At 39.8% G+C, this 26,889-nt stretch overlaps 2 protein-coding genes across 8 annotated transcripts; one reads left to right on the top strand and one right to left on the bottom strand.

Annotated features, from left to right (window-relative positions):
* Nucleotides 1–1,196: 1,196 nt before the first annotated feature.
* oplah (5-oxoprolinase, ATP-hydrolysing) lies at nucleotides 1,197–16,479 on the top strand. 6 transcript variants are annotated; one of them, XM_040126737.1, is made up of 28 exons: nucleotides 1,197–1,343; nucleotides 2,334–2,536; nucleotides 3,644–3,835; nucleotides 4,591–4,705; nucleotides 5,515–5,638; nucleotides 6,317–6,512; nucleotides 6,762–6,927; nucleotides 7,157–7,295; nucleotides 7,815–7,882; nucleotides 8,484–8,659; nucleotides 8,758–8,898; nucleotides 9,051–9,163; nucleotides 9,356–9,526; nucleotides 9,718–9,855; nucleotides 10,149–10,287; nucleotides 10,478–10,590; nucleotides 10,968–11,119; nucleotides 11,294–11,454; nucleotides 11,570–11,671; nucleotides 11,799–11,973; nucleotides 12,354–12,538; nucleotides 12,662–12,808; nucleotides 12,974–13,108; nucleotides 14,125–14,274; nucleotides 14,449–14,606; nucleotides 14,727–14,887; nucleotides 15,062–15,159; nucleotides 16,111–16,479. In XM_040126737.1, the coding sequence occupies exons 2-28, from the start codon at nucleotides 2,366–2,368 to the stop codon at nucleotides 16,261–16,263; spliced, it is 3,939 nt and encodes a 1,312-aa protein (XP_039982671.1). In that variant the 5' UTR covers nucleotides 1,197–1,343; nucleotides 2,334–2,365; the 3' UTR covers nucleotides 16,264–16,479. The 6 variants fall into 6 exon arrangements, with proteins under 6 accessions (XP_039982671.1, XP_039982673.1, XP_039982674.1 ...); XM_040126742.1 differs by having other exon boundaries at nucleotides 1,264–2,536; nucleotides 8,484–8,684; nucleotides 8,816–8,898; XM_040126739.1 differs by lacking the exons at nucleotides 14,449–14,606; nucleotides 14,727–14,887; nucleotides 15,062–15,159; nucleotides 16,111–16,479 and adding an exon at nucleotides 13,292–13,421 and having other exon boundaries at nucleotides 13,511–14,215.
* Nucleotides 16,480–18,993: 2,514 nt separating this feature from the next.
* foxh1 (forkhead box H1) lies at nucleotides 18,994–25,973 on the bottom strand. Of its 2 annotated transcripts, XM_040126260.1 has the most exons (7): nucleotides 25,833–25,973; nucleotides 23,567–24,143; nucleotides 22,724–22,828; nucleotides 21,536–22,491; nucleotides 20,373–20,429; nucleotides 19,759–19,768; nucleotides 18,994–19,653 (listed from the first exon to the last, which is right to left on the bottom strand). In XM_040126260.1, the coding sequence occupies exons 2-5, from the start codon at nucleotides 24,026–24,028 to the stop codon at nucleotides 20,414–20,416; spliced, it is 1,539 nt and encodes a 512-aa protein (XP_039982194.1). In that variant the 5' UTR covers nucleotides 24,029–24,143; nucleotides 25,833–25,973; the 3' UTR covers nucleotides 18,994–19,653; nucleotides 19,759–19,768; nucleotides 20,373–20,413. The 2 variants fall into 2 exon arrangements, with proteins under 2 accessions (XP_039982194.1, XP_039982195.1); XM_040126261.1 differs by lacking the exons at nucleotides 18,994–19,653; nucleotides 19,759–19,768; nucleotides 20,373–20,429; nucleotides 25,833–25,973 and adding an exon at nucleotides 25,603–25,765 and having other exon boundaries at nucleotides 20,479–22,491.
* Between the last annotated feature and the right edge of the window lie 916 nt (nucleotides 25,974–26,889).

The following is a 26,889-nucleotide window of genomic DNA, read 5'->3' as shown; positions in this document are numbered from 1 at the left end:
TTGGGGGATTTTAGAAATACTGGCCTCAGTATTCCTAAAATCCTGGCCATGTCCCTAAAACCGTCCTGTATTCTGAGATATTTTGCTAGTAATCCATACATATTAAAATTTACCCTCTTTAAGTACAAGGGACAGTATCTGAAACCTGCTCACTTCTTGACTGTAAGACCTTGTAGCAAAAAAAGTAACTAGCAGAAAGTTGATAAAATATGAAATAATAAATAATCATGAATAAATAGAGTTAAATATATAAATAAACCAGTAAATTGTGAAGTAATTAGTTTGGTGATGGTGACTGATGCAAGCTCCACTGTCATGAAAAATGACATCATCAGATAGTGTTATTGGGGAAAAATGCCAATATAAAATAAAAATAGACTCCTGAAAAAGGCATTTTGAAATAAAAATTTCTATAATGAAATTAAATGTTCCAAGGGAAGAAAAAAGTAAAAACAATGAACATTTGTAACAATAAGTTGGGTTTTAATTACTTAATAAATTATTTCACAATTTATTTATTCATATGATTATTTATTTCAAAATGTCCTTTCTTTTCAACTGAACACCATTGAGGCTTCATACATTCATTAGTGGTTATATATTTTGATGAACCCACTTTTATTTTGAAGCTATAAACCTTAAGCAATAACTTTTTATGGTTGGCATTTTATTTTAGACATTCATTGTATTTACACTGTGATTTGTCTCCTAGTTTTCATGTTTAGCCATTCTCGTGAAGGACTCAAATTGCGTCCCTACTGAATTTAAAGCCAATTGATACTTTCAGTCAATTTTTGCAGTTCCATTTGAACATTTGAAGAAAACAATTCTGCATATTCTATGGTTCACTTTAATAGATATTGTTACCACCAGACTCAGCTACTTCACTGTGGAAGCCCATTTCCGCCAACGTGATGTACAAAAGGTCATTATAATGAGAAACTTTCTCGAAATAATGTCTTAGTATCTCAAAATAATGACCTAGTATCTCAAAATAATGACTTAGTATCTCAGAAAATTACAAACCTTCTCAAAATAACGTTTCTCATTGGCAGTTTCTCAGTATAAGGATTTACAGGATCTTTTTTTAAAAGTTTCATCATATTGGCGGAAATGGGCTCCCATACCTTCACCTCATCCAGACAGAGCTACTCAAATTTCAGACCACCAGCTTCTTGCAGGGGGGCGGAGTTTAAACACCAGCTCGCTACTCTTACAGACGTCTCCTCCGATGTATTTACTGCTGTCGTAACGAAACCTAGCAGAGAGGTGAAGGGTGGAGTACCTGACAGTTGACGGATTATCAAAGATTAACAGCCTGCCAGTGCAGCATCGGCGGACAGGTGAGTATAAGATGTCGGTAAGGCTTCGTTGCTTCGAATCGGGGATATGCATGCTCCCCTGAACACAGACGGTGAATGGATTGTAGCCACAGCACGCACGTTGCAGTTGAGCCGTGTTGGAGCCATTAAGTATTAAGTTTAGAGATCATATCGATTGCATTGAGGCAGTGAAGATTTCTTATTTATACTCTGGCATTGCTTGTTGTCTCTGTTTTGCCTAAACAAAAATTCCTGCAGAATCCGTAGCGAGTTTATGATGCACTTATCTTTATCGTGGCGGTCTGGTCAGTGACATTTCTGCAGGGTCCTTCTGGGATCGGCATGTTTTGCTGTGATGCAATGTTACTTAAAAGCTCACTTAGTTTTAAAGTCATAGCAGCAGACATAGTCGATTCTACATGTGTAAAACTATACAATATATAGACTTAAATAGCATGTTTATGGCATGTTTTGGAAAAGACAATGTAGAAAACCTATATGAATAGTCAAATAACGGCTTAAAGTATTTTACAATAAGGAGAGACAGGCCAAGTTAAAGTACCAATAAATTTGTTTTATATGAAATAAACAAGTGTTTACAAAAAGATAAGCATGAGGTGTGGTGTTTAGATGCTTCACTAGTGTAGGAAATATATGGATAAGTGAGGATTTTGTGTGTGTGTGGGTGTAGGTTAGTGTGTTCTAGGCAGCAAAATGTTGAACCAAACCAAAACCTGGAGATGCGGAGTCTAGAAGAGAGAAAAAGTCAAACAAGAGACGACTGAATTACATAAACTGGGGGTGGTTGATTAGAAACACAGACACAGACAGAGGCTTTCAAATGCAAAGCAGTTGTGTCATTGTATTGATTCCTGTGAATGACAAGTGTTTCTCCTACTCCCCTTTCAACAGGCATCTCACCTGTTCCCTTATCACTACATTGTTACAGAGTGAATACAGTCAATCTCTAACTCTGTTTTATTATATCTCGCTGACTCCCTTTAATCCCAGATTCAGCAGCAGCTTTTTTAACGCTTTTGACTATGGCTGAGACCAAGGGGAAATTTGACTTTGCTATCGACCGGGGTGGCACTTTCACCGATGTGTTTGCCCGGCTGCCTGATGGTCGCGAGAGAGTACTGAAACTGCTGTCTCGAGACCCCCAGAACTACAAAGACGCTCCTACTGAGGGGATCCGCAGAGTCCTGGAAGAGGTAACATGACGGGACGGATGGATGTATTAATACATACTTTTCTGAAATATTAGAAAGCACTTTATAGTTATATTTCATTTATACAAATATTTTGTGGGATTAGAGCTCAGATGGAGGTTAAGAAATATGGGTGGCGGTTGCCTGTGGCCTTAAAGAGTTTTGCGGGTTGTCCCAGGAATGTTACTACACATGTATTTAAAATCGCAGGCCGGATTTTATTGAAAAACTGCAGTAAAAAAGTGTGGTTGAGCTTGAGATTTTCAAGAAAGCTGTCTTTTCCTAAAAGTCCCAAATCCTGAACTTTGCCCATAAACTCATTATGTGCTCTAAAGTAAATTTAATTCTAATTACAGTTTTAACATAAAAATGTGAGTTTACATTGTTGCTAATGCCATTTCTGTTAATGGAGCTGATCATTTGCCAAAGAAGGAGATTGTGTTTGTAACTGGCATCCAGCTCATGAAAATAGGTGTAACTTCTTGATTGTAAAGCAGACTGTTGCAGAAAAGGATAAGCATACTCTGAAAATCCTGCTTAGCTAAAAAACGTTTTTTTAAAAAGGCAGGTTTGAATATTAAAATACATTTTTATGCTGCAACTGACATGAAATGTGATGAAATGTGACCTTGTCTGTATGTAAAGCCATTTGGTGGTGGATGAATGTATGTTACAATGATCCATCTAGCTTTTGTAGTTCATTACACTGAAAATGGAAAAATTGTGTGTATCGTTTGATCGTTAAATCAACAGGAAAACAAAAACAAGGTGAAGCAGCGATTATCACTTTCAGCTTAGAATTTGTCCGTTTTGTTGCTTTTGCACTTGTTCTTTTGAATTGTTAGATAATACGGCTGGTTTTGAGCACATGGCATAAGAGCTTTATTTACTAATACGTGGAAACGATTAGATTTTTTAGAGCAGATCAATACATGTCTTAGATCAAACAGCAGTCGAACAATGAAGGAGAAGGGAGTAAAAAACTGCATATGGAATCATAGTATGTAATATCATGTGTTGTCATGTCATTTATAATATTACATTTAATTCGCTACAGTTTAAGTCAAAACACTATATGATATATACATATTTATATGCATTTATTGACAGGAAACAGGGCGGGTCTTTCCTCGTGACCAGCCTGTAGACACTTCACTCATTGGCTGGATCAGAATGGGCACAACATTGGCAACCAACGCTTTGCTGGAGAGAGAAGGAGAAAGGACTGCGCTCCTGGTCACAAAGGGCTTTAAGGACTTGCTGCACATTGGCACACAAGCCAGGCCAAAGCTGTTTGATTTGGTTTGTAATGGTTGTTTACTAAACCCATTAATATGTACATAAATGTTTAAATTTGAAATGTGAAGCGAGCAGAGGCATGCTTTTGTAACATGCTTTTGTGACACAGACATGCTTTTTTGACATTAAATGAAAAGTCAGCTTTTGAAGAAGTTCACAGAGGAATTATTTGACCCTGAACTTTGAGTTTATCCAACCACCTGACCACAGATACCAACTCAAACATATTCAAGCAGATCTGCATCATTATGTATTTTTAACTGTACTGTATATAGTGTTCATGAGTAGCCTGGATACAGGGCTACTGTCTCTGCAACATAAGGTTTTGTTATTATCTTGTGTTACAGAGACCTAGGGCAGGTCATGGAGTTTGCCCCTGACCAGTTGTACCATTAAAAGATTAGGTGGTCACATATTTATGAAGCTTATGCTCTGTTACAGAGCAAGCTGTCAGAAACATAGTGGATGAAAAAGCTAAACAGAGCGGACATTTTGAATTTTTTTACACATTTTTAGTGCCAATCACATATAGTAAAGCATACATGTATACATGTATGACAATAACACATGGAGGTTTACCTAATCACTGGCTCAGTTACAGTCATGTTGACATAATTTGACCCAACCTCCGGTATACATCCTACAATGTGTAGCGTTCATTCTTATCTTTATATCACTGGGATTTGCTATTAGTCAGATGTTGTTCATGTTAGTACACCGGTTTTGAATTCACATAACCTGTGTGTGTATATTAACAGGAGGTTGCAGTGCCTGAGGTGCTGTATGAGGAGGTAATAGAGGTGGATGAGCGAGTTGTTCTTAGGCAAGATGGCTGCCAGCTGCCCAGGAAAGATCCCAAACGTATTGTCACAGGTGTGAAACACAACTATGCGTTCTTTTTTATAAGTGTAGCAGTGCTTCAAGATTTGGTCAAAACCCTAATTGAATCACAAACTTGTTGGCTTTGAAGTTATTTTGCTGCTAAATTTTTTAACCACACTAGCGGCGGTCCATCACTTTCCTGACTGAATTATCTCTATTACTATTATACTATGTATGGGATTGCCATGAATTTTGGTTCATTGCCCCGAGGATGAATTGTAGTAACTTCATTGATCCCTTAACTTTCCATCTAGTATCATCATTGGGTGAACATTTCAGTTTGTCCAATAGTTTGGTTTACTACTAAATACTTACTAAACTACTGACACTGTCCATCAGCATCAGTTGTACTTTGTGTTCAGTGATAATTATCTAATATTAGTATGTTAACAGACTAAACTAAGATAGTTGTGCTGAACATTATACCTGCTAAATATCAGCATGTTAGCATTGTCATTGTGAGCAAAGCACACGCGTAAATGTTTTAATCAAGTCAAAAAGTCAGTTTCTTTTGTACACTAAAAGCCCATCTTTTCAGTCTTCTCCCTTCTCTTGTACTACCTCTACCTCTACTTCCAACTGTCTTCTCGCGTTTCATTCTGTTTCTGTTCTTAACACTTTCACATGATTACCACTGGTGACAGGAATAAAACAAAGATAGTATACAGTATTTTTTGGTTGGTAATGTAGAAATGTAAGTTCAGTCCACTGGCACGCACATGGTAAGCTGCTCTGTATGATAGCAGTGCCTGAATGCCTTAAATAATTTGAAATAATTTGTGTTTGCTGGTGTTTGTCAGGCAGTACCGGGGATTCTCTGGAGGTGTGGAGGGAGCTGGATCTTGAGGGTGTGGAGAAAGACCTGAGAGGAGTTCTGTCTCGCGGGATCACCAGTCTGGCTGTCCTTCTGCTGCACTCATACACGTAAGTAGTATAGCCTGTTTTTGTTCTTTTAGGCATGGATGCATGATATTTACTTAAGCTGTTGTTACTCTTTATTTACTTATCTTTCTTCCCTTCACAGACAATATCTCCATGCCCAGAACAAGTTTTACTCCTTTTTTAAACTTCTAACTTTCTGTTCATTTACATATCTTCTGTTTTTCTTTTTGTCAACATACACTCAATTATACAATTTGTCCTCTCAGTCTCTCCTTGTCTCTGTCGGAGTAGTGGTATGTACATTGAACATGTTAATGGTGTCTGGTTACTAGGTGGAAGTTTGTGTTTTTCTACCTGCCTTTCCTCCCTTTGCTTCAAGTCTACTCCAATTTGTTTCTTGAAATCCATCCACATTTGAAGAAACAGTCTGCAAAAATCTTACCTCAGGTTTCTAAAAAATGAGAGCAATCAAAGTGGTTTACTTCAGTTTAGTTAAAAAAGGCACTTTCAGTAGTTAACATTTTTTGCTCCTGTTGCATGTCACAGACAGCACATGCATACTTTTCTTTCCATTACAAAAAATTTGATTTGGAGGCCTTTAAGTGATAAGACAAACACAATGTATGATAGAGCAATGGTGAACTTGCATAAGAGCTTTATGCTTCACATGCTTTCCAGCCCAGCCTCCACTTTGTCCCCCTCCCTTTCTCTCTCTTTAAGATGGTCCGACCATGAGAAAGCAGTGGGTGCCCTGGCACGTTGTCTGGGCTTCACCCAGGTGTCTCTATCCAGCGAGGTCATGCCCATGGTGCGGGCAGTGCCACGGGGCTACACCGTCTGTGCCGACGCCTACCTCACACCCAAAATTCGGCAGTATTTAAAAGGCTTCACCTCTGGCTTCAAGGGTGGCCTGAAGGTTTGTTTCTGTGTGTTTATCACATCAGTATGTGTGTTTTCTCGGTTTTTGTGTTGATCCAAAATACCACATTTTCTTTGGTCAAGTGCTGAGTCTACCATAGAGACATTAAATTGGGTCGCTCATGACCTGATTTATGGTTCCACCTACTGGAACCAGATGTTCCAGTAGCTGGGTGTCAGTTTCAGACGCTGTTTCATATGAACATTGAAGTGATCTCTTCTTCCTCTTATTTCCTTCCGACCTCAGGATGTGGACGTGTTGTTCATGCAGTCAGATGGAGGTCTGACTCCCATGGAACAGTTCTGTGGTTCGCGGGCCGTTCTGTCTGGCCCAGCGGGTGGTGTGGTGGGTTATGCCATCACCTCTTACAGCCAGATGGAGAAGAAACCTGTGATTGGCTTTGACATGGGCGGTGAGTAGGTATTCTGTATTCCGTATTCTGTTAAGACCTTGAGCACACACTGAGTGCACAGTTTATGTGAGGAACACCATGCTATCATTTTGTTTTATTACAGCTTAAATCAAAAGCAAAAATATAGCTCATGAGATTTTTTGTTGTTTTGGATTTGCTCATTTTTATAGCTTTCAGTTTTTTATTCTTATCATCTTACTGACTTGCTCTCTCTTCTTTGTCCCTCCAGGAACTTCTACAGATGTGAGTCGATATGCTGGCCAGTATGAACATGTGTTTGAGGCTACCACAGCTGGAGTCACCCTGCAAGCACCTCAGCTCGATATCAACACTGTGGCTGCAGGAGGAGGGTCACGACTGTTCTTCAGGTACGTTGGGATGCACAAGTGTGTATCTGACATATTTTGATGTGTTATCTTCTTTAGATCCAGTTATATTTGCTGTTAAGATGTCCTGAAGAAAAGTAAATATCTTAAACAGAAGTTTTGAACAGTGACTACTTAATTTATGTATGCATTTTTTTCCAGTGGATCTTCAACTCAGTGATGCACTTGGGAGTATTGAAACACCTGGCAAGCCTGTAAAAAATTCATTTGAAATGTGATATCAGTCAGAATGTGTGAATTTTTTAAAATTTGATGTGATTATTGTAACGTTGCCAAGTCTCTGACAAGTCTTTTGCAACTGACAATTAGCATTCATGTATTCTGTCATGCATAATGTGCTTTCCACTTCTCTGAATCTAGCTGTTTCAATTTAACTTTGAATTTATTTATTGAATTATCCTCTTTAAAAGTTTTTTCAGGTTTTTCCTTTGCTTCTTCCTCCTTGTTCTGTGGCCTCTCTCCTTTCACTATATTTCTCTTCCTCCTTTCCTTACTTCTCAGATCAGGGATGTTTGCAGTTGGACCAGAATCTGCAGGTGCACATCCAGGACCAGCATGCTACAGAAAAAGTAACAGAAAGCTTGATTTCCTCCACCATTCTTCAGCTTTTTCATCACACTTTCTCATTTCTGTCACTGCTTTGGGCTTCTCAGTCCACAACCTGGTAGATGGTTATCTATACATTTCCAGATCACTTTTCCCACCCTTGGTGGTTTCATCCACTCTTTAAATCATTATCATACATCCAGCTGTTTCAGCCTCCATTCATCCATGCAAAAATCCAGACATAGAGTGGGATTTGATTGATAATCTGATTTAGCTGCATGAAGGCTAGAAACTGGCGCAATTCCAAGTTTCAGTTGATATAACTGAAACTTGAATCTCAGTTCTTAGTTAGAGCTGTAATGTGTGCTAACAAAAAGAAACTTGACTCTGACTTCATTGTTGATGTACCCTGTTGGAGAGTTGGGTAGCGGTTAGCTCTATTTCTCCAGTGCCTTTCCACAGTTTTACTTTAACATTTCTCACAGAATGACCTAAACATTTTAAAATACAAGACTGAAATATCAATTAAGCATCTTACACAAATGCAGCCTTTAAGCGTGTACTTCAAACAACATAGTTATGGTGAAACAGAATTATAATTGATTCACTGTGGGATTTTCCTAGGTGGTCCTCTGACTGTGACCGATGCTAATTTAGCCCTGGGACGACTCCTCCCTTCCTTCTTCCCAAAGATCTTTGGGCCCGGGGAGAATGAATCACTGTCCTTGGAGGAGACCATGAAGCATTTCCGTCATCTCACCCAAGAGATCAACCTCTTCTTGTCTTCTAACCAGTCACAGGCACTGATATTTACTGAAATATTGAGTAGAGCTCAAATTTTCTTTTGCAACTGAGTATTGATGCGGTTAATGTTTTTGGGGATTGTTTTCATTTGAAGGTTAGCACAAATGGGGCCAACCAATCAAATAACAGCATGTTGCCAAACAGCCAGTCAGAGATGAGCGTGGAGGAGGTTGCGATTGGATTCATTCGTGTTGCAAATGAGGCCATGTGCCGGCCAATTAGAGCTCTAACACAGGTAATTTGGGTATTAAAATTGTTTCTCCATGTTGTTAAAATAGTAACACTATATTTGATTAACTGTGTGAAACATGTAAAAATCATACATTTTTTTCTCTCACTTGAATTTCCCTCTTTCCCACCCCTCCCCCTCATCTCACACCATCATAGGCCAAGGGCCATGATACATCTAAACATGTGTTGGCATGTTTCGGGGGTGCAGGTGGCCAACATGCTTGTGCTATTGCCCAAGCCCTCGGGATGAAGACTGTCTTTATACATAAGTAAGGTTTATAGACTGTATTTCAGTGTTGTGTGTGTTTTAGAGAGGGAGTTTGTAGGTAAAAGAGCAGAAAGAAAAATGATAATTCCAGGTATTATTTAGAAATAAAGAAATAAAAATTGCATTTTAGTTAGAAAGGTACAACACAAAATAAAGCAAAGAGAGTGTTTTATGGGTATTTGATTGTTTACAGGTACAGTGGCGTGCTGTCGGCCTACGGTCTGGCTCTTGCTGATGTGGTGGAGGAGGTGCAGGAGCCATGCTCAATGCAGTATGAACAGCACTGTTTCAGTGAGCTCGACCGGAGGGTGGAGCAGCTCTCAAAATGCTGCCACGATACACTCTGTGCACGTGGCTTCACCAGGTCAGCCTCCACAAAACACTAAATGCTTTGGGGTTAACCTCCTTCCTCTCCAGGTGTGTTAATCTACCCTGCCTATGCACTGTTACATGCATTTTTAACAAATAATGATAAATCATTTGAACATTCTTAGTAGTAGACTTTGACATAAGCAAACTAGACTAAAGCTGTCTTGTCTTTCTTGTCCTCTTCAGCAGTCAGATATCCACTGAGGTTTTCCTCCACCTGCGTTATGAGGGCACCGACTGTGCGCTCATGGTTACTGCTGCCGGTTACCCCAGCAACGCCCAGTCCTGTTGCGCTGGAGACTTCCGCAGTGCCTTCACCAAACGGTTAGCTTTGTTTTTACTCATTTGTTCACTTATGTTGCAATGTATTGTACTCAATAACAAGTAAATAAATCATTGTCTCGTACACTTTGGCTCCTTTGTGCCTTATGTTTACACTGTGTGAGCAAACACACCATTAAGTTAATGTGTCAATTTCCATAGAAGATGAGGTAGGTAAACTTTGGAGCTGACATTTATTTAAACTACTCATGGTTTTCCTATGGTCCCTCTAACCTTTTTCACGTTATGTTTCTTTTTCCTTCTCTTATGTCACACACCTCCTCTTTTCTTTTTAGTTATTTGAAGGAATTTGGATTCACCATCCCAGACAGACCCATCATGGTTGATGACATCAGAGTGAGGGGTTGTGGAAAATCTGGTATCAAATCAGTGTATAAAACAAATATGGGACCCAAACAGGCCAAACCTGTCACGGTATACGGACTCACTTCACACAAACACAGACCTAAATATTTTGTACAAAAGTACACACTTGGACATACGCTCTCATTTAACTTAGACCAGGGAACAATAACTTGTGTAATCAAAAAGTTAAAATAAAATACAACTTTCTGGTCCGGAAAAAGTCATTGTGGGGTTATTTTATGTCTTTTCTTCTCTATAGGTGACCAAGTGTTACTTTGAAGATGGTTACCTGGACACCAGTGTGTATCTATGGGAGGAGCTGCCATGTGGTCACAGCATCCAGGGACCAGCCATCATCATTGACAAGAACAGGCAGGCATTTTCCACTTACTACTGTCAATAGCTTTCAAATTAATCGAGTCTTTTTTTCATTATAGTATCTACTTGTATTTCACTAAATTCAGGACTGTCAAATCTGTTAAATATGATAAAACAATCACTCTGAATTTATAATTTCAGGAGTGTTAAATTCAGTTGTGTTGCTTCACTATTTTACTTCTATAGATGTGAAGAAACGTATTTCGATACCTCCAATGTACTTTTTACTTTTCTGGGATGAGTTTGATGTGAACTTGGAATTAATTTTGGTCTTTAAAATGCTTCAAATGGCTATTATGCCTGTATTTACCCTGTGTGAACATCTGTGCTTGCATAAATGTATATAGTTTTTCTGTTCTTTCCTCTATCAGCACCATCCTGGTGGAGCCATGCTGTGAGGCCAGTCTGACAGAGGGGGGAGATGTTTTCATGACTGTAGGCTCTGACCCTCACTGTGCCCTCGGCACTGAGCTCAACACAGTGCAGCTCTCCATCTTTTCCCACCGCTTCATGAGCATAGCAGGTATACCAAAAGAGAAAAGGGGGTGGAAAGGAAATAATGAGGAAGAAGTGAAAAGTTGTTAGGGAGATACTTGGAGAGGGAAGGCAGAAAATGAGGAAGAATGGACAGAAGTAAAGTTCAATGTTAACTTCCTATTTACTTGTTTATGTATGTTTCATCTATATTTCTCTACAGAGCAGATGGGCAGAGTTCTTCAAAGAACCTCCATCTCCACCAACATCAAGGAACGTCTCGACTTCTCCTGTGCTGTGTTCGGACCAGACGGCGGTCTGGTGTCCAACGCACCTCACATCCCTGTCCACCTGGGTGCCATGCAAGAGACTGTCCAGTACCAGGTAAGGAATGTGTAGGTGTGTATGTTTCTGAGTCCAGTCATGCTGCTGAAGCAACACAACCCATTTAAGCAGGGTGACATAAAGGAAAGTTTTTTTTCTGCTTTTTTCTGTGCAGATCAGATCACTGGGGAACAACCTGAGGGAAGGGGATGTGGTTCTTAGTAACCACCCTTGTGCTGGGGGCAGCCACCTTCCAGACCTCACAGTCATCACACCAGTCAGTCTGTCTAGTGTTCTTTCTGCATCCTTGCTTTCTTCATTATAACTCTTTTCTTTTTCTTACATTCTTCTCCTTTCCTCCTATCTCTTTCTCACCGTCTTCTTTGTACTTCTTCTCACCCCAGGTGTTTAGAAAAGGGGTGAGTGGTCCAGTGTTCTTTGTAGCCAGCAGAGGGCACCATGCCGACATTGGAGGCATCACTCCAGGCTCCATGCCCCCCCATTCCACCTCCCTTCAGCAGGAGGGCGCTGTCTTCACTTCCTTCAAACTTGTCACTGGTGGGGTCTTCCAGGAGCAGGGTAAGAGATGAGGAGATGAACTGAGAATGAATGTGAGAGACTGATAAAATGAAGGAGCAGACATAGTACAGAGCTGTATCTTATCGACAAGTAACGATAAAGAATCCTTGTGTCATGTTTTTCAAATCACTTGGCTGAGAAGTGTTTCTTTGCAAATATACAATGGATTTAACAGAAAATGTACTATACCACTGACTTTGCATATTACAGCCAAACAATTAAATAAAAATAATGGGACTGAGGGGACTGAATTTTTTCTGTCATCTAATGTAACAGTCACATAACTTTCTCCCCTCTTTGTTCCCATCATGCTTTTCTCTTTGTCCTTCTTTCCCCCCACTGCATTCCTCCCTTGGCTTTTCCTTTCCTCTCCATATCAGCTGTAACTGAAGCTCTGATGGCTCCGACCCAGTATCCAGACTGCTCTGGGACTCGTAATCTCCATGACAACCTGTCAGACCTGCGGGCTCAGGTGGCAGCCAATCAGAGAGGAGGCCAGCTGGTGGGGGAGTTGATTGACAGCTACAGGCTGGCTGTGGTTCAGGCCTATATGGGGTATATTCAGGTGAGTGTGGCTCCATGTAAAACAGTATAAAAGAAAAACAAAAAATATTGTTATTCTGAAAAGTATTAGTAGTAAGTACTGCTTGTGTTGTAGTACTACATCCTTTGTGTGTTAATGTTTCAGAGTAACGCAGAGCTGGCAGTGAGGGACATGCTGAGAGACTTTGCACGTTGTCGACGGCAACAGACTGGCTCCTTGGAGGTGGAGTCAGAGGATTTCATGGATGATGGGACGCCAATCAGACTGCGGGTCAAGATTAATGAAGAAGAGGTGAGCAGAGGGTCTGTCCTCAGGATTATTCTAATTTTATCTTGGAGAGGGTAATGATCAACTTGAAAACCCAGGATATAAACATTACAAACTTGTATTAACAAGAAGTCAGACCATTACTTAGAGTGAATATGCAATTAAATTTAAAAACCTCCATCATTACAGGGCAGTGCAGTGTTTGACTTCACAGGGACCGGGACAGAGGTTTGGGGAAACTGCAATGCTCCACGGGCCATCACCCTCTCTGCCCTCATCTACTGCCTGCGCTGCATGGTTGGACAGGACATCCCCCTCAATCAGGTGAAGATGTTTTATTCTAGGAACCACAGGTTGGGTCTAAGTAACTGTTAAGGTTTGGTTGTTTGTAGAGATGGGTTCGGATAGCAGATTCCATCCAGTTCCAAGTTGGTAAAACACCTGGATTTGTTAGGTTCCGCAGCCACCAGATCTGTTAGTATCTTTTGTCTCTCTCTTACACTACAGGCATTGGCAAAAAAAAAAGAAAAAAAGGCAGATAACGTGCAAACGTTTGATAATTCAGCAAAGCTGTGGAAAACAAAGATTATGGACCAGTTTAAATTTTCAAGAGTCAATGAAACATCTGCAAAATCTTGTATGTCATATAAATTAATTAATAATATTATTACCTCTGCCAAGGAGATTATGTTTTCACCTGTGTCTGTTTGGTGGTTTGTTTGCCAGCAGGATTACGCAAAAAGCATGAACCGATTTGCAACAAATTTGGTGGAGGGATGGAGCATGAGCCAGGGAAGAACCCATTAAATTCGGTGGCAGATCTGGATCATTGAGTATCAATTAGAATTTTTTTCTCTGAAGTCTGGTGTATGTTGTTTAACACTGGCCTTGGCAGAGGTATGCCCTCTACTGAGTGACATTCTAGTTTTAACTGTGTTGTTTTTACTTAAGCATCTATGGCTTCTGCAGCTCCAGCACAGCCCCCTACTGAGGACCAAACACAGTAGGACAGGGTTAAGTAAAATGGCCATGGTTTAGGTTTAGTATTTACTTACCATATTTTCTATTAGTGTCCTTGTTTGTCTGGTAATTAGCATCACCATTCCCCACCAAACAAACTTCTTAAAAAGATTTGATAAGGGATTTGAAGTTTCAAACTCATCAGTTTAATAATCCATTTTTCTTAACACTTTCTACATGAGGATTTGGCTTTTGGCTGTCCATGTTGTAATCGATCATGCACTTAAAAAATAAATTCAGATGCTTAAAAGTAATATTCAATTCTATCTAAACACTGTTCATACAATTTTTTAGTTATTTGTTTCCTTTTTCATGTCCAGGGTTGTCTCGCACCGATCAAAGTCATCATCCCCCCTGGTTCAATCCTCCAGCCTTCCCAGAATGCAGCTGTGGTTGGAGGAAATGTGCTCACATCCCAGAGAGTGGTTGACGTCATCTTTAGGGTGTTTGAGGTGTGCGCTGCCTCACAGGTAAGAGAGGCTTGATTTGTCCATGAAAAAAATGTTTGCACTTCTAAGTTAGTTCAATATATATGTTGATTTTTCATCTCTCTCTTAGATATTTAAAGGAACACATCGTTTTAGGGGAGATATTCTTTTTATCCAGCTTAAATCTTTATACATTTTCGATTTGCTTGCCATCAGGGCTGCATGAACAACATTTCATTTGGCAGTGAGAGGATCGGTTACTATGAAACTGTTGCGGGGGGAGCAGGGGCAGGGCCAGGCTGGAATGGGCGAAGTGGAGTTCACAGTCACATGACCAACACCCGTATCACTGACCCTGAGATTCTGGAGAAGAGGTGGGACATGATTTCAAGTTTTAGTTAAATTAATATTTAGTGTGAATTTGTTGTAACCAATAATAATGTTTTGTAAATATTACTGATCCGAACATTGGCTCCTGGCTGTCTGGTGTTCAGGTATCCAGTGATTTTAGAGCAGTTCTCTCTGCGGCCTGGCTCAGGAGGTGCAGGGAAATACTGCGGTGGAGACGGTGTGATCCGTAAACTTTTGTTCAGGAACAAGGTGGTTCTGTCTGTACTGACAGAGAGACGATCCACTTGTCCCTACGGCCTCCAGGGTAAACTCTCAGCCTTTGAACCTGCCTTCAAAAGTCCTCAGCAGCCATTTTCATGTATTCTTACGTTAGGTTATTTGTTGGTTTTTGACATGGTTTTGCATTTTAAATAGTAGCTTGTGGTCTTTTTCTTTCCTTTTCTGTGTAAACTTAGTCCACACTTTCTCTCCCTGTCAGGGGGTGAGGATGGCGCAGCAGGGCTGAACCTGCTCCACAAGGCAGATGGCAGAGTTCTCAACCTGGGAGCCAAAACCAGTGTCGGCCTTCAGCCCGGGGTAAGACTGCACAATGTGTATGTGAAAAGAAACACTATCAGAATAACAGTAATAGCACTACATATACCAAATACAAGAAAACCTTAATGAATTTTATTATGCTGCATGAAAATGTTAAGCAATAACATGGTGTTCCATGCCATTGTTAAACAAGGCACAAAAACTTGCCGGAAAATAAACTTGAATAATAAATAATAATAATAATAATAATAATAATAATAATAAAAAACTTGCCTAAAATATATTTTCAGGACTTTTTTTTTCTGATCTATAGCTTTACATCTCAAATATAGTCAAACCCTCATAAAGTAATCAGAATACACACTGATTAATCCTTTACAATGTTATAATTTTGATGAGGTGACTGTTAGTGTTAAAAGGGCCACTGAATGAGAAGGCATGACTGTTAATGTTCTGTGGTCCTGATTGATTGTTTTATTAGCCCTGCCAAGGAGGTTATGCTTTCACTCGTGTCTTTTTGTTTGTTTGTCAGCAGGATTACACGCAAAACGTACTGAACTGATTTGTACCATCCCTTTGCCCATGCCCCATGCCCCCTCCCTCCACCTTTGTGGAGGGAGGGGGCATGGGCTAGGGAAGAACTCATTAAACTTTGATGTGGATCCGGTTAAAGAGGCAGATCCAGGAATTTTTTTTATCACTTTCCTTAACATTGCGAGATAGGGCATTTTTTGACATTTTCGTAGATATTTGGCCTTGATAAAGGTACGTGCTCTACTGAGTGCCATTGAAGTTGATTCTCATTTGTTCCACCAATCATGTACAGCTAAGGTGACAGAAGATGGTGCTGTTATTATTATTAATTAAGAGTGTTAGCAAACAGTAGTCCCCCACTGAGAGCAAGCAGAGTAAAATAATGTAAGACAGTTTGGCTTTGGGACTTAAGTTGCTAGCAAAGATCGTTTATCTGTGTGTGTCTCCCTCATACAGGACATGTTCTGCCTCTACACCCCTGGAGGAGGAGGATATGGAAGAGAAGAGGAAACAAAGAGTAGACCTCAGACAAAGCGCAGGCGCTTGAATGAGACTTTCCTTGAGAGGGGCAGCGTATTCGAATACCGAATGGCACAAGAGGGAGTGTGAGACAAAATAAGAAAGCAAAGGAGAGTTAATAGTCAAGCCAGAGGAGAGGAGGGAAATGGATGGGAAAATAACAGGAACACAAGCGTAGTGAAAGATAGAAAAAACAGAGTTAGGCTCTTTGATAAAGATGGAAGGATTCTTTTAAATTATCGAGGAAAACAGTGGTAATACCAGTCTCAACAAGACATATATGCAGGCTGGCAAGATTTTACCAGATTTTACCAGATTTTACACGTACTAACAACATTATCATAGTCAACACCCCTAGGACAAAAATGTTTTTCAGTAACACACTTTTGTGGTATCTGTGTGCTAACAGATATTTAATAGAAATTTAACAGGGAGAAATGTCATATATTGTCAGGGTTTATGAAAAATATTCCAACACTAGGGCTGTGCTTACATTAGCAGGCACAGTGACTAAATACTAACAGCTCAGGCTAAGGTTAAAGCTGTCCACAACGAATTATTTCTGGCATCAAAAACATTTGAGTGATACACTTCACTGAGCAACACATTTTATGTAACATTCCACTTGTTCATTACAATTTTTTTCATATAGTAACCCTGAGCATGTTCAGTAGTTCAATTTTGATAATACATTTCCAACAACCAATATTTTATGGAGAACCCAAATTTGCAATTGTAAGTAAGACACAGTGTGTATTTTTCCCTACTAAAATGTTTGTTTTTACAATAGTTCCAGTTGCAAGATAAAGCAATAGTTGCAAGATAAAGCCAACCTGTTTTAACTTGAACAAACACTTATCTTATACCACAACTTGTGGATGTGGTTACTGTTCCTGTTATTTTAACAAGACAGACAAATAAACTCCATTTCTACTAATGAGATTGTCCTCTTTTTATTTCCAAATCATGTCTTTCAAAGAAAACAGTATTTTCACATTTCTTGTGTAGGACAGAGGGTATCTTTTTACAGAGAAATGGCATATAAGTTTAATGATATATCGGCAAAGATTTATTAAACCATACTGTGAAATTCACAATGTAGCATTTGTGATTTTGTTCTTGTGTCTCGAGACTAGTTATGTAAAAGCATTCTAAAAGTCATCACTTTTAGCACTTAGTAAAAAGGTTGTTTGGTCAAATTGCTCATGAAGATTGATTTGGCTCATTCAAATATATTTTCCAATTACATATGCAGTTTGTAAATGAAGCAGGGAGGCTGATCAAGTAGTTCAAATAACACTCTATTGCCTCCAAGTGTATGCAAAAAAACACAAGCAGTCCCAGTTGAAATTATTGGCACCCCTGAATTTTAAGTACAGAATTTATAATATCTTCAGAAATAAAAAGCAATTTTAACAATTTGTATAATCAGAATATTTAATAAAATGTCCAAAGTTACTTAACAAAAATGCTTTTATATAGTGAAATAAAAAATTGACTTAAATGTACGCTTGACAATTATTTGCACCCTTTAGATGAATTTACATAAGTTCCTCAAACAAAATAAAAAATAAGACTCACCCATGCTTAATTTTCGGTGTTCAAATGACCTGAATTAATCAATGAATGGTGGTTTTACTGCATAAAAAGGGGTTGATTGCTTTACAGTTTCTTTTTCACAACAGCGAAGACTAGAGAGCTGTCTGAGAGCATCGGAAATTTTATTATCAAAAAACATAATTCCAAAGGCTACAAGGCAATCGCAAAAGATCTTGAAACACTGTTTCAAAACGGTTTGTAATGATATCAAGAAGTCTCACTGTCATAAAACTGTTAGGATGCTTCCAGGATATGGCGCCAAGAAGAAACTCAATGAGAGTCTGCGAAGGTTGATGCGAATTGTGCAACAAACACCACACACAACTTCTAAAGAGCTTCAGGCTGACCTGTAGCAATCTGGAATGGGGGTGTCAATCTCGTACCATACTCTGCACATTAAACCAAGTAGGGCTCCATGGGCGAAACCCCAGGAGAACACCACCATTGAAAGAAAGGCACAGAAAGGCAAGACTAATGTTTGCAAAAACTTTTGTAGATAAACTACAGTCTTTCTGGGATAATGTTCTATGGATAGATGAAACCAAAGTAGAGCTCTTTGGGAATGCAGTGCATCAGTTTGTTTATAGGTGAGCAAATGAAGCCCATAAGGAAAAGAACACCCTACCTACAATAAAACATGGTGGAGGTTCTATCATGCTGTGGGGCTGCTTTGCTACCTCTGCTGCTGGAGGCATTGAATGTATCAAAGGAAAGAAATTAGAAGATTACCGAGGCATTTTAGAGCGAAATGTGTTACCCAGTGTCAGAAAACTAGGTTTGAGGCAGGACAACGACCCAAAGCACACATCCAGGAGCACAAAAGAATACTTGAAAAGGAAAAGATGGACTCCTTGAAAACTTGCCAGCAATGAGTACTAACCTAAATCCCATTGAAAAATCTTTGGCGAGAGCTGTAATCTGCCATTGCAAAAAAGGACCCCTGCAAACTTAAAAGAGCCTGAACGCATAGCAATGGTAGAGTGACAGAAACCACAAGCAGACAGGTGCAAGAAACTTCTAGGTGGCGACAAGAAACGTTTAGAGGCTGTCATTGCAGCCAAAGGTTCTGCAACCAAAAATTAGTGAAGGGTGCCAATAATTGTGTTCGGGGTACATTTTGTTTTTGAATTATTTCACAATTAGGCAAGCTTTTTTTTTTAAATTTTCTTTTGTTCAGTAACCTTGGACGTTTTATTAAAATATTTTGATTATAAAAAATTGGTTGATTTGGGTTAATTTCTGAAGATATTGTAAATGCTGTGCTTATAATTCTGGTATACCAATAATTTCAACCAGGACTATACTGTACACTGCACATGGGTTATTGGTCACTCATAGACTCGCCGAGGCAGAGAGTAACCAGGAGTCATAGATGTAAATTCATGAGGAGTGTTGAGATTAAACCCAGAATGGTTGTGTGTGAGTGTGTTTGGGGGATGGGGACAAAGTGGTGTCCCTTCCTCCCATCTCTGGGTCAGGAATGATCTGGGAACATTAGCGCAAGGATGGTGAGGGAGTGCAGGCATTCATAGGCAACTGATAAAAGGGATCGTGGCCACAGCGGTAGAAGCAGCAGGAGGCTGACGACTGCTGGACTGTTGATTTAAATCTGTTCATATTTGTGTGTGTGGGTGTGTATATGTGTGTGTGGAAACTCCACCATGGAAACTCCAGTGCAGATACCATGGACTGTGGATCAACGATAGTTTCCTTGTTTATGGATCACAATTCCTGTGGTAAAACAATCTATCATACTGGAAGGATCTGAGCCTTACATCCTGCTGCTGATACCTGGAACAATCTTTCCATCTTTCCACTTTATCCACTAACAAATCATCAGTTTGAGGATCCGTGTTCTCTTTAATGGGAGTGTGTGAGACTCTAAAGAAAACAGGCATGAATCAAGAGAGAAGTCCATATTCATGAAATACAACATCCACAATTAAGGAAAAATAATTCTTTGTGACACAAAGTAACAACACTCACCTCAGCCAATCTGGAAGTAAAAATGCAACCAAATATTATTTTGTTGGTAACATTAGGACTGCATGTCATTAGTCCAACTATATTGTACATGACCAGTAGAGTCATAAAACTGCTGGGGTTACAAATTACTTAACAAATTAAGAGTTTACCTAAAAAACATAAGATCATCTCATTGAATATAGTTATCAACTACCCGACAAAATATAGCATTTGTCAAAATTATCTCCACTTTGACCAGCTGCTAAAATAAAAAGATTCTCACACATGAATTCATCAATAATAATAATGTAATCCATAATAATGTATTGCTCACAGGAGACATTTTCCTGTTCTATTTTTGATGGTTCAAATTCCTTTTTACTTGTAATACTTTTTTTTTTAACATTTGGAGGATGTTTAGTTGTAATGGAGTATTTTTACAGTGTGGTATTGATACTTTTACCAGCATTTCTTTACATTTTAGGCACCAAATGGCTGCAATGCAAAGATAATGATAGGCTATTCAACTCTCTGCTGCTTCAACTCTCCCTCTAAGTAGCTTCCATGAGAATAAACGACTAAACAATCATCTGAGCAAATATACTAAAAATAAGTATCATATAAATGATAAATACCCTTGTAAAGTCCATTACATTCTTTTGATACGACTTCAGCTTCAGCACTGTACAAACCTTTAAAAAGACCACAGGAAAATGGGCAACAAAACATTCACCTGTCAAGGTAGGCATACATTTATAAGAAATTTATTTCCTTTGGAAGATGATCATAATGACATTAAAATAGTGCAAATAACCGGCAGTGCAAAGTCCACAGGAAAAAATCCCAGTCTGAGGTAGATACTGCTAGTTGTGCAGTAGTAGATTGTCTTCAGTGTCATGAACATGCATCACTTTACAGATTAACTATATTCCAAAATGGACCCTAATTCTGAGCTAAATTCCTCAAATTCTAAAAACATGACAACAAAAAATATCAGTAAACACCAAAATGAAAAAGCCAATTATAGAGCAAAATTGCAGTACCACTGTCTATCAGGTTAATATGCTAATGTAGCCATACAGGACCAATGCAAACAGTCAGGACTCACTGAAATGGATTGAATTGGATGTTTTCAGTGACATAATGCCACTTTTTACCTACGTATATTCTGTTTAAAATGCTTTCAGGATGAAATGTTCAAAAAAATACTGCATTCAACACTTTGTGGCTCAGATTCACTGTATGTACCATCTACAGTCCAGCAAATCCAGCAATACATTCAGCAGTCACAATAAGTAGACAACAGTCAAAAGTAATTCATGTAAGAAAGCAAGTTCATGCATTTAAAAAAAAACAATGCAAATAACAGTGGCATTTCATAGAGCTTGTAGTATTACACATTGTATTTAACCAAAAGACTGAGGTAGATACTTGTTTTTTTGTATAAATGTAGTTTTTGAGGTAGTTGTTTTGCTCCAAATGAAGCCATGTAATACTCCACAGATTGATGAGTGATATGAAGGTATTTCTATAAAAATATTGAGCTTAAAAAAATAAAACACTGACTTTTCATCTTGCTAAAAACATTAATCCATCAATAGCATTGTCTGCAGTTTAGCACCCTTTGCATATTAGACAGTGAACATCCCTTGAGCTGGAGGTAATGGTTGAGACTCAATTTAGAAAGAGTTAAACCTCACCCCCTGCATCACAGTGGTTTAGCATCCGTGCATTTTTGAGTGATAGTATAGCTCTGTTTGAGTGGCACTAATTCAGAGTCAGTCAGTACTGAGTGTACCTGTTTAAGGGAGGTCCATTCTGCAGAGCGTACTGACTGGATGGTTGATGATGTGAGTGAGTGTTCTGATTGGCTGGTACTAGGACATCAAACACACTCTTATTTGGAGGCACAGATTGCAACATGTTGTCCAGGTCCATGATGAGGGGAGGGGCTTGGACTGAAACTCGCCTGCTGGGGAGGATGGGCCAATATGCATGACCTAAGAGGTGACCAGGTGCTACAGGAGAGCTACCATAACCATAAAGGGGAAGTCCACCATGCAGTGGCATTAGAGAACCTCCATTGAACCGCATGCTAGGTGGGGCAACAGCATTGGGGGGAGCGTATTTGGCATAGGATGTAGGGAGCTCCCATGGAGGTGCAATAGTCTCCCGTCTGGCTGATTTGTGCAACGGTGGCCTGTAGTCCTCACAACCATCTGATCCTGCTTCACCATCTGGAGGAACACGCTTCCCAGACAGGGACCCTACTTTCCATTCCTCATCAGAGGAGGAGGAAGAGGTAGAAGCTGGACTGGCAGAGCTGGCATAGGCACTACGGGCAGAGGATGCGTAGCGTGGTCGTGAAGGAGGAGAGGGTCTGGGGTGCTCCACCTCACCCCAGCAGTCCCTGGTGGTCACATCCACATCCCCAGAGGCACTAGTCGGTCGTAGGCTGTGTAGCAGGGAGTCAATGGCGAAGGACGAGTCCAGCTTAGGTCGGAACAAGTCCTCCTGTGGTGGGGAGGGGTTTCCGGAGCGCATGGGCGAGAGGTGGGTCACAGGGTCAGAGGTCAGCTCAGATTCTGGCTTGTGTCCCTGTAGGATGTAGGGGGCCAGATCCTGGGCAAAGATTGTCTCATCCTGGCGCGACACAGCTGTGTTCTGCCTCTTAAGGAGCTCCAGAGGAACACGGCTTAGCTCCACCGCCCAGAAATTGCCTTTGCCCTGGGGCTTACCTGGGTCCTTCAGTACCTTCAGGTGGTGGGAGAATGGACAGCGAGATAAGTGCTTGGCCTGACAACCTAGTCAGGCAGTACTGACCTATTTTCACAATTAATCATCAAAATAAAACAATATTTTATCTTTCATCTACAGTAGCTGTATAGCAAAGTAAACTTCTAGCAATATTTTTTTCAAGGCCACAGATCTGACACAAGTTTAGTGTATTGTCCATTAAATTATTATAAAGTTTCAACGTACGAACCTTAACAAAGCAGTCATAAGATGAGAGGTTGTGTCGCACCGAATCCCGCCAGCCCTTGTAGTTTCCTTTGAAAAATGGGAAGAGGGTACTGATCTCCTTGAGGATCTAGAAATTAAACAAAAGTTATCAGTATGACTGTCTGGTACTCAGAGTATTTTAGTGTAATGCAGAACTAATTACAGCACAATACTAACTAAATGCACACTGATTTGATGACTGATGACTTTACATAGATCTACTGGGGCTTAAAAGTTATTGTTATTGTACCTGAGTACACTCAGACTTGATTGCAGAAGTGGAAGCCAACTGCACATGCTGTACACTTTAGCTGGATGTTATTAATTAAAAAAATAAAGCAATATGGATCTTAAAATTAAATAATGTAAAAATTAAAATTGCATAAGCAGTTACTTTATAGTACGAAAAAAACAAGAATACACAGAACCTATTAGGCCAACTGAAAGATGATTTTACCAGGTACTGTATCTTATCACTTTCCTGTTAAAGATCAGTGTCTGGTTTCTGGTTACCTTATCAAAGCAAATCAAGAATGGTAGGGATTGTGGTCACTCAAGTGTCACCAAGAGGTGGCTGGTTTGTGTCACCTTATAAACGGTGAAATAGCCATCTTCCCATGCATTGTCAATACAATTAATAGAAAAAATATGACAGAGTCCTTTCCTGTTATGCAAACACTACAGACACACTACAGATCCTTGTAATTGAGTTTTTTTCCTTAATAATACTTCGGAAATAAATTGAACAGCAGAGCAGCACCGTGCGCCATATACCCATCACAGTGCTGTGCACTCACACACATGAACAATGTATTTTCATAATTACCTCAGATAATGTCAGTTTCTTCTCTGGGGACCTTTGAATGACCATAGCGATCATAGCAAGATATGAGTACGGTGGTTTTGGATACCGCTGATAGTTCTTTTTCTTCCCATCGCTGGTGCTACTCTTCTTCCTTTCATTGTTCCACGAATCCCGGGTTTCCTGTTTGAAGTGGGCATCTTGAGTATTATGGTATGATGAGCAGGGTGGTATGGTTTTATCCATGAGTGCCGTGGTGCTGGTGAAATGTTCGGGGCTTGGCTTCTCCAAGCGCTGAAGCTGCCGGGGAACCACCTGAGCCGGATGGTGAGACCAATATTGGGCTGGAGAGTTCCGCGTTACGCCGCTGGTAGGAAAACTCTGCTGCGCATTTCTGTGGAAGTCAAGGTGATGGTCGTGGTGTTCTCCAATGTGGGACAGAGCGGGTGGTGCCAAGAGGATCTGCTCCGGCCAGTGCTTTGTCATGCTGATCAGCAAGGGGGAAGATCGACCCGCACGTTCGGACAGGAGCTCTGAGAGGGGGATGGAGGTCAAAGAGTCGGTCCTTAACTTCTGGCAGACTGCTGGCTCCAAGCTGACTCTATTTGAAGAGCAAACAATTAACAGTTTCATGTAAATCTCGCTGCGTAATCGAGAAGAGAATGACGCGTCATCTGAGAGCAGAATGATTGATCGCCCCCCGCCCGCATCCAACGAGGAGGGGAGAGAGAGAGAACGTATACCTGTAAATAACCCTTAAGATAATATCAACATGCCATTTAAAGAGCAGATTCCGAGTTTGCTTTGGAAACAGTGCTGAGAAGATTTACGCACGGAAGCTTAACGTAAAGTGCGTTTTTGGGGAAGGCAATCTCAGTCTTATTAGCTCCATAAAACCTACACTATTAAATTAGTGTTTAATAATACTAAAGACTTTCTTCTCGAGAGTGACATTTGGGCGCAGAGGCGAAAATTAAAACTGGTGGGGGATGGGGTGGGGTACAAGACAAGCAATTTCGATTGAGGCTTACATGCAATCAACAATTTTTGGCGAACAATATACATAAGGATAGGCTAATATACACACTGGAAGATAAGAAGTTGTCAATTGCAATAATAAAGGAATCATTGCTTTAAATAAGCTACATCAAATAAATCATTTGAGTCTTTGGAATTTCTGTTAGATTTGACAAATTCAAAGTATCTGAGAATTATTGATACAGGTTAACCTTATTCCAGAGAGCCATGCACGTGTTAACCCATCAAAAAGGCTATTCTATTTTGAAGGGTTAACAAAATGGAATTGGTCAGCAAATGCAAAATAAATAATTTGGAGGCATTATTGTAGAGCTCTGAGAGCACGCAACAGTAGGGTCTCCCTGGGACTTTGCAGGTTGGCATTCGATGTTGAAAGACTAAGTTTCGGGAATGTATGTCTTTTGTTCAAGTTAGCGTAGTGCTAATGTGCAAACCCTTGCTTCTCAGCAAGACAGTGAAAACAAGTGGGATTAGAAGGAACCCCACTGGCAAGCTGGAGACTGTTCCTTTCCAAAGAATCTGCTTAGCATGTGACGAAATACAGGGGCTATTCAACACCATATGTGGGTTTTCTGGCGCTTACAAGCTGCAAAGTGTTGTAGTTGGGTAGGAAATTCACACCTTAAACGGGAGCAATCACGTTTTCCCCGACAGTTGGAAACTGCCTCAACTACTACAACCCACCTTTCTATAGCTATCGTCTCACAAGGCATAAACTGACATTAACCTCTAAAGGTTATTTTAAAGTTTATTTATTCCCCCTTTTTATTCCACAAATGGATATATTACGTCTTATAGGATAATGAAACGCAACTGTCTTCAATCAAGTGATTGTACCACCAAGATTTGTCACCAGAAAGACAAAAACAAAAGATCAGAAACAAGTCGACTTTCACATTGCATCTCTCGTCTAACTGATATTACACAATTTAAACTATGATTCCATCACGATATTGTTTAATTCATAATTAAGCATTACGCATGGAGTTTAACCTACATTTGGCTTGCTGTGCCTGGCTTACCTGAAAAATGTATTCACCTTCCACTTTAAGTGCTACTGTGCGTTTTGTTTTAAGGACATCACATAACACTTGACCTCTAGCAATTTAGCATTAAATTTCCAGTTAGCAGGGTAAAAGGGCAGATCCTGTCAAGAGATTGCAAATATAAAGCCAACTATTTGATTTTAGTTTTCTTGCACAGAAGCGCTGGCATCCTTTTCATAAATAATTCCTCTGTGTGAAAAACTTACCACATGAATGTACAACTTTTGCAGTAATACACAAAATGTTTGAGCTTGTTTTCCAAGTCAGATGTTTTTTTTCTAACAGGATGAGCAGCAAACCTCCTTCACCTGCTGGGAATTGCATGAATCAGGTTCCTCTCTAGTTGCCACACACTATTGCATAGTCATATAGTTTGTCCCCCCTCTAGTGGTTTTACTGAAAATTCAGTGAGAAGCCCTACTCACCCAAATAATAAACTTGACAGTTCTCCAGAAATAAGTCACTTAGAGACCATTCTCTCTTCAAAAGTAAATGTCCTAGTTCACTTGATGCATTTTGTTGTCTATGAGAGTTTTCTCCTCATGAGGGGGAAAATTACACATGTACAGGCAAACCCCTAAGCCATCATACACAATATTTAGATTCTAATTTACATGACTTCTCACAGTGAAATGCTCAGTGCCAAACAAGCTGATTTACATACAAACTGTCTATCTCTTCCTGTCTGCTGGAGTGCTAGTTGATAGGTTTTGCTCGGATTAGTGAGCCATCCATGAGAAGAATGGAAAATCAAATAAATAGGATAGCATCCAAGACAACGCCATTCACATAGGCTGTCTGTGTCTGGACAAATCCCTCCTAAGTCGTCCTGGGATGCATCCTGATACTAAGATGCAGAAATGAAGTTTAGTTTTTCTGTGACAGAGAAAATGAGAGAAAGTTTTCATTGTACTGTAACTGCTCTGTGACTGCAAGAGTGTTGTCTAAACTATGACTTTTTTCTTTGTTTTACAATTATTTATTTTTATTTTGCTTATTTAACATGGATGATGAACCATACATTTATTGCACCGAATATAGCTAAAAGCTCATTTCCATCTGTAGTCCCCTGGCGGAGGCCATTGACATGCAGATTGATAAAGTATTATAATATACACCAAAAGACTTGTTTGAGGTATTCAGAACCTACATCAGAGGTTCTTGAGCTTTTGTCTATAAAATTAAGAGACATTTGTGAAAAAAAATTAGTAGCAACATCTCTTTTCAGAAATGGTGTCTCAATTCATCTGGAGCATCCACAGG

Source organism: Xiphias gladius, chromosome 5 (genome assembly GCF_016859285.1).
Source record: "Xiphias gladius isolate SHS-SW01 ecotype Sanya breed wild chromosome 5, ASM1685928v1, whole genome shotgun sequence".
Lineage (NCBI taxonomy): Eukaryota > Metazoa > Chordata > Actinopteri > Istiophoriformes > Xiphiidae > Xiphias > Xiphias gladius.
Note: the sequence above shows the minus strand (reverse complement) of the source record. Positions and strands in the feature narration are given on the sequence as shown.

Bases quoted from the DNA above. Each gene is read 5' to 3' on its own strand.
- oplah (XM_040126737.1), top strand. From the start codon at position 2,366: ATGGCTGAGACCAAGGGGAAATTTGACTTTGCTATCGACCGGGGTGGC. The intron at 6,513-6,761 runs GTTTGTTTCTGT...TTCCGACCTCAG, and splicing joins GCTTCAAGGGTGGCCTGAAG to GATGTGGACGTGTTGTTCAT. The intron at 11,120-11,293 runs GTATACCAAAAG...ATTTCTCTACAG, and splicing joins CCGCTTCATGAGCATAGCAG to AGCAGATGGGCAGAGTTCTT.
- foxh1 (XM_040126260.1), bottom strand. From the start codon at position 24,028: ATGACAAAGCACTGGCCGGAGCAGATCCTCTTGGCACCACCCGCTCTG. The intron at 22,829-23,566 runs GTAATTATGAAA...TTTAATTTCTAG, and splicing joins AGAAACTGACATTATCTGAG to ATCCTCAAGGAGATCAGTAC. The intron at 22,492-22,723 runs GTTCGTACGTTG...CACCACCTGAAG, and splicing joins CTTATGACTGCTTTGTTAAG to GTACTGAAGGACCCAGGTAA.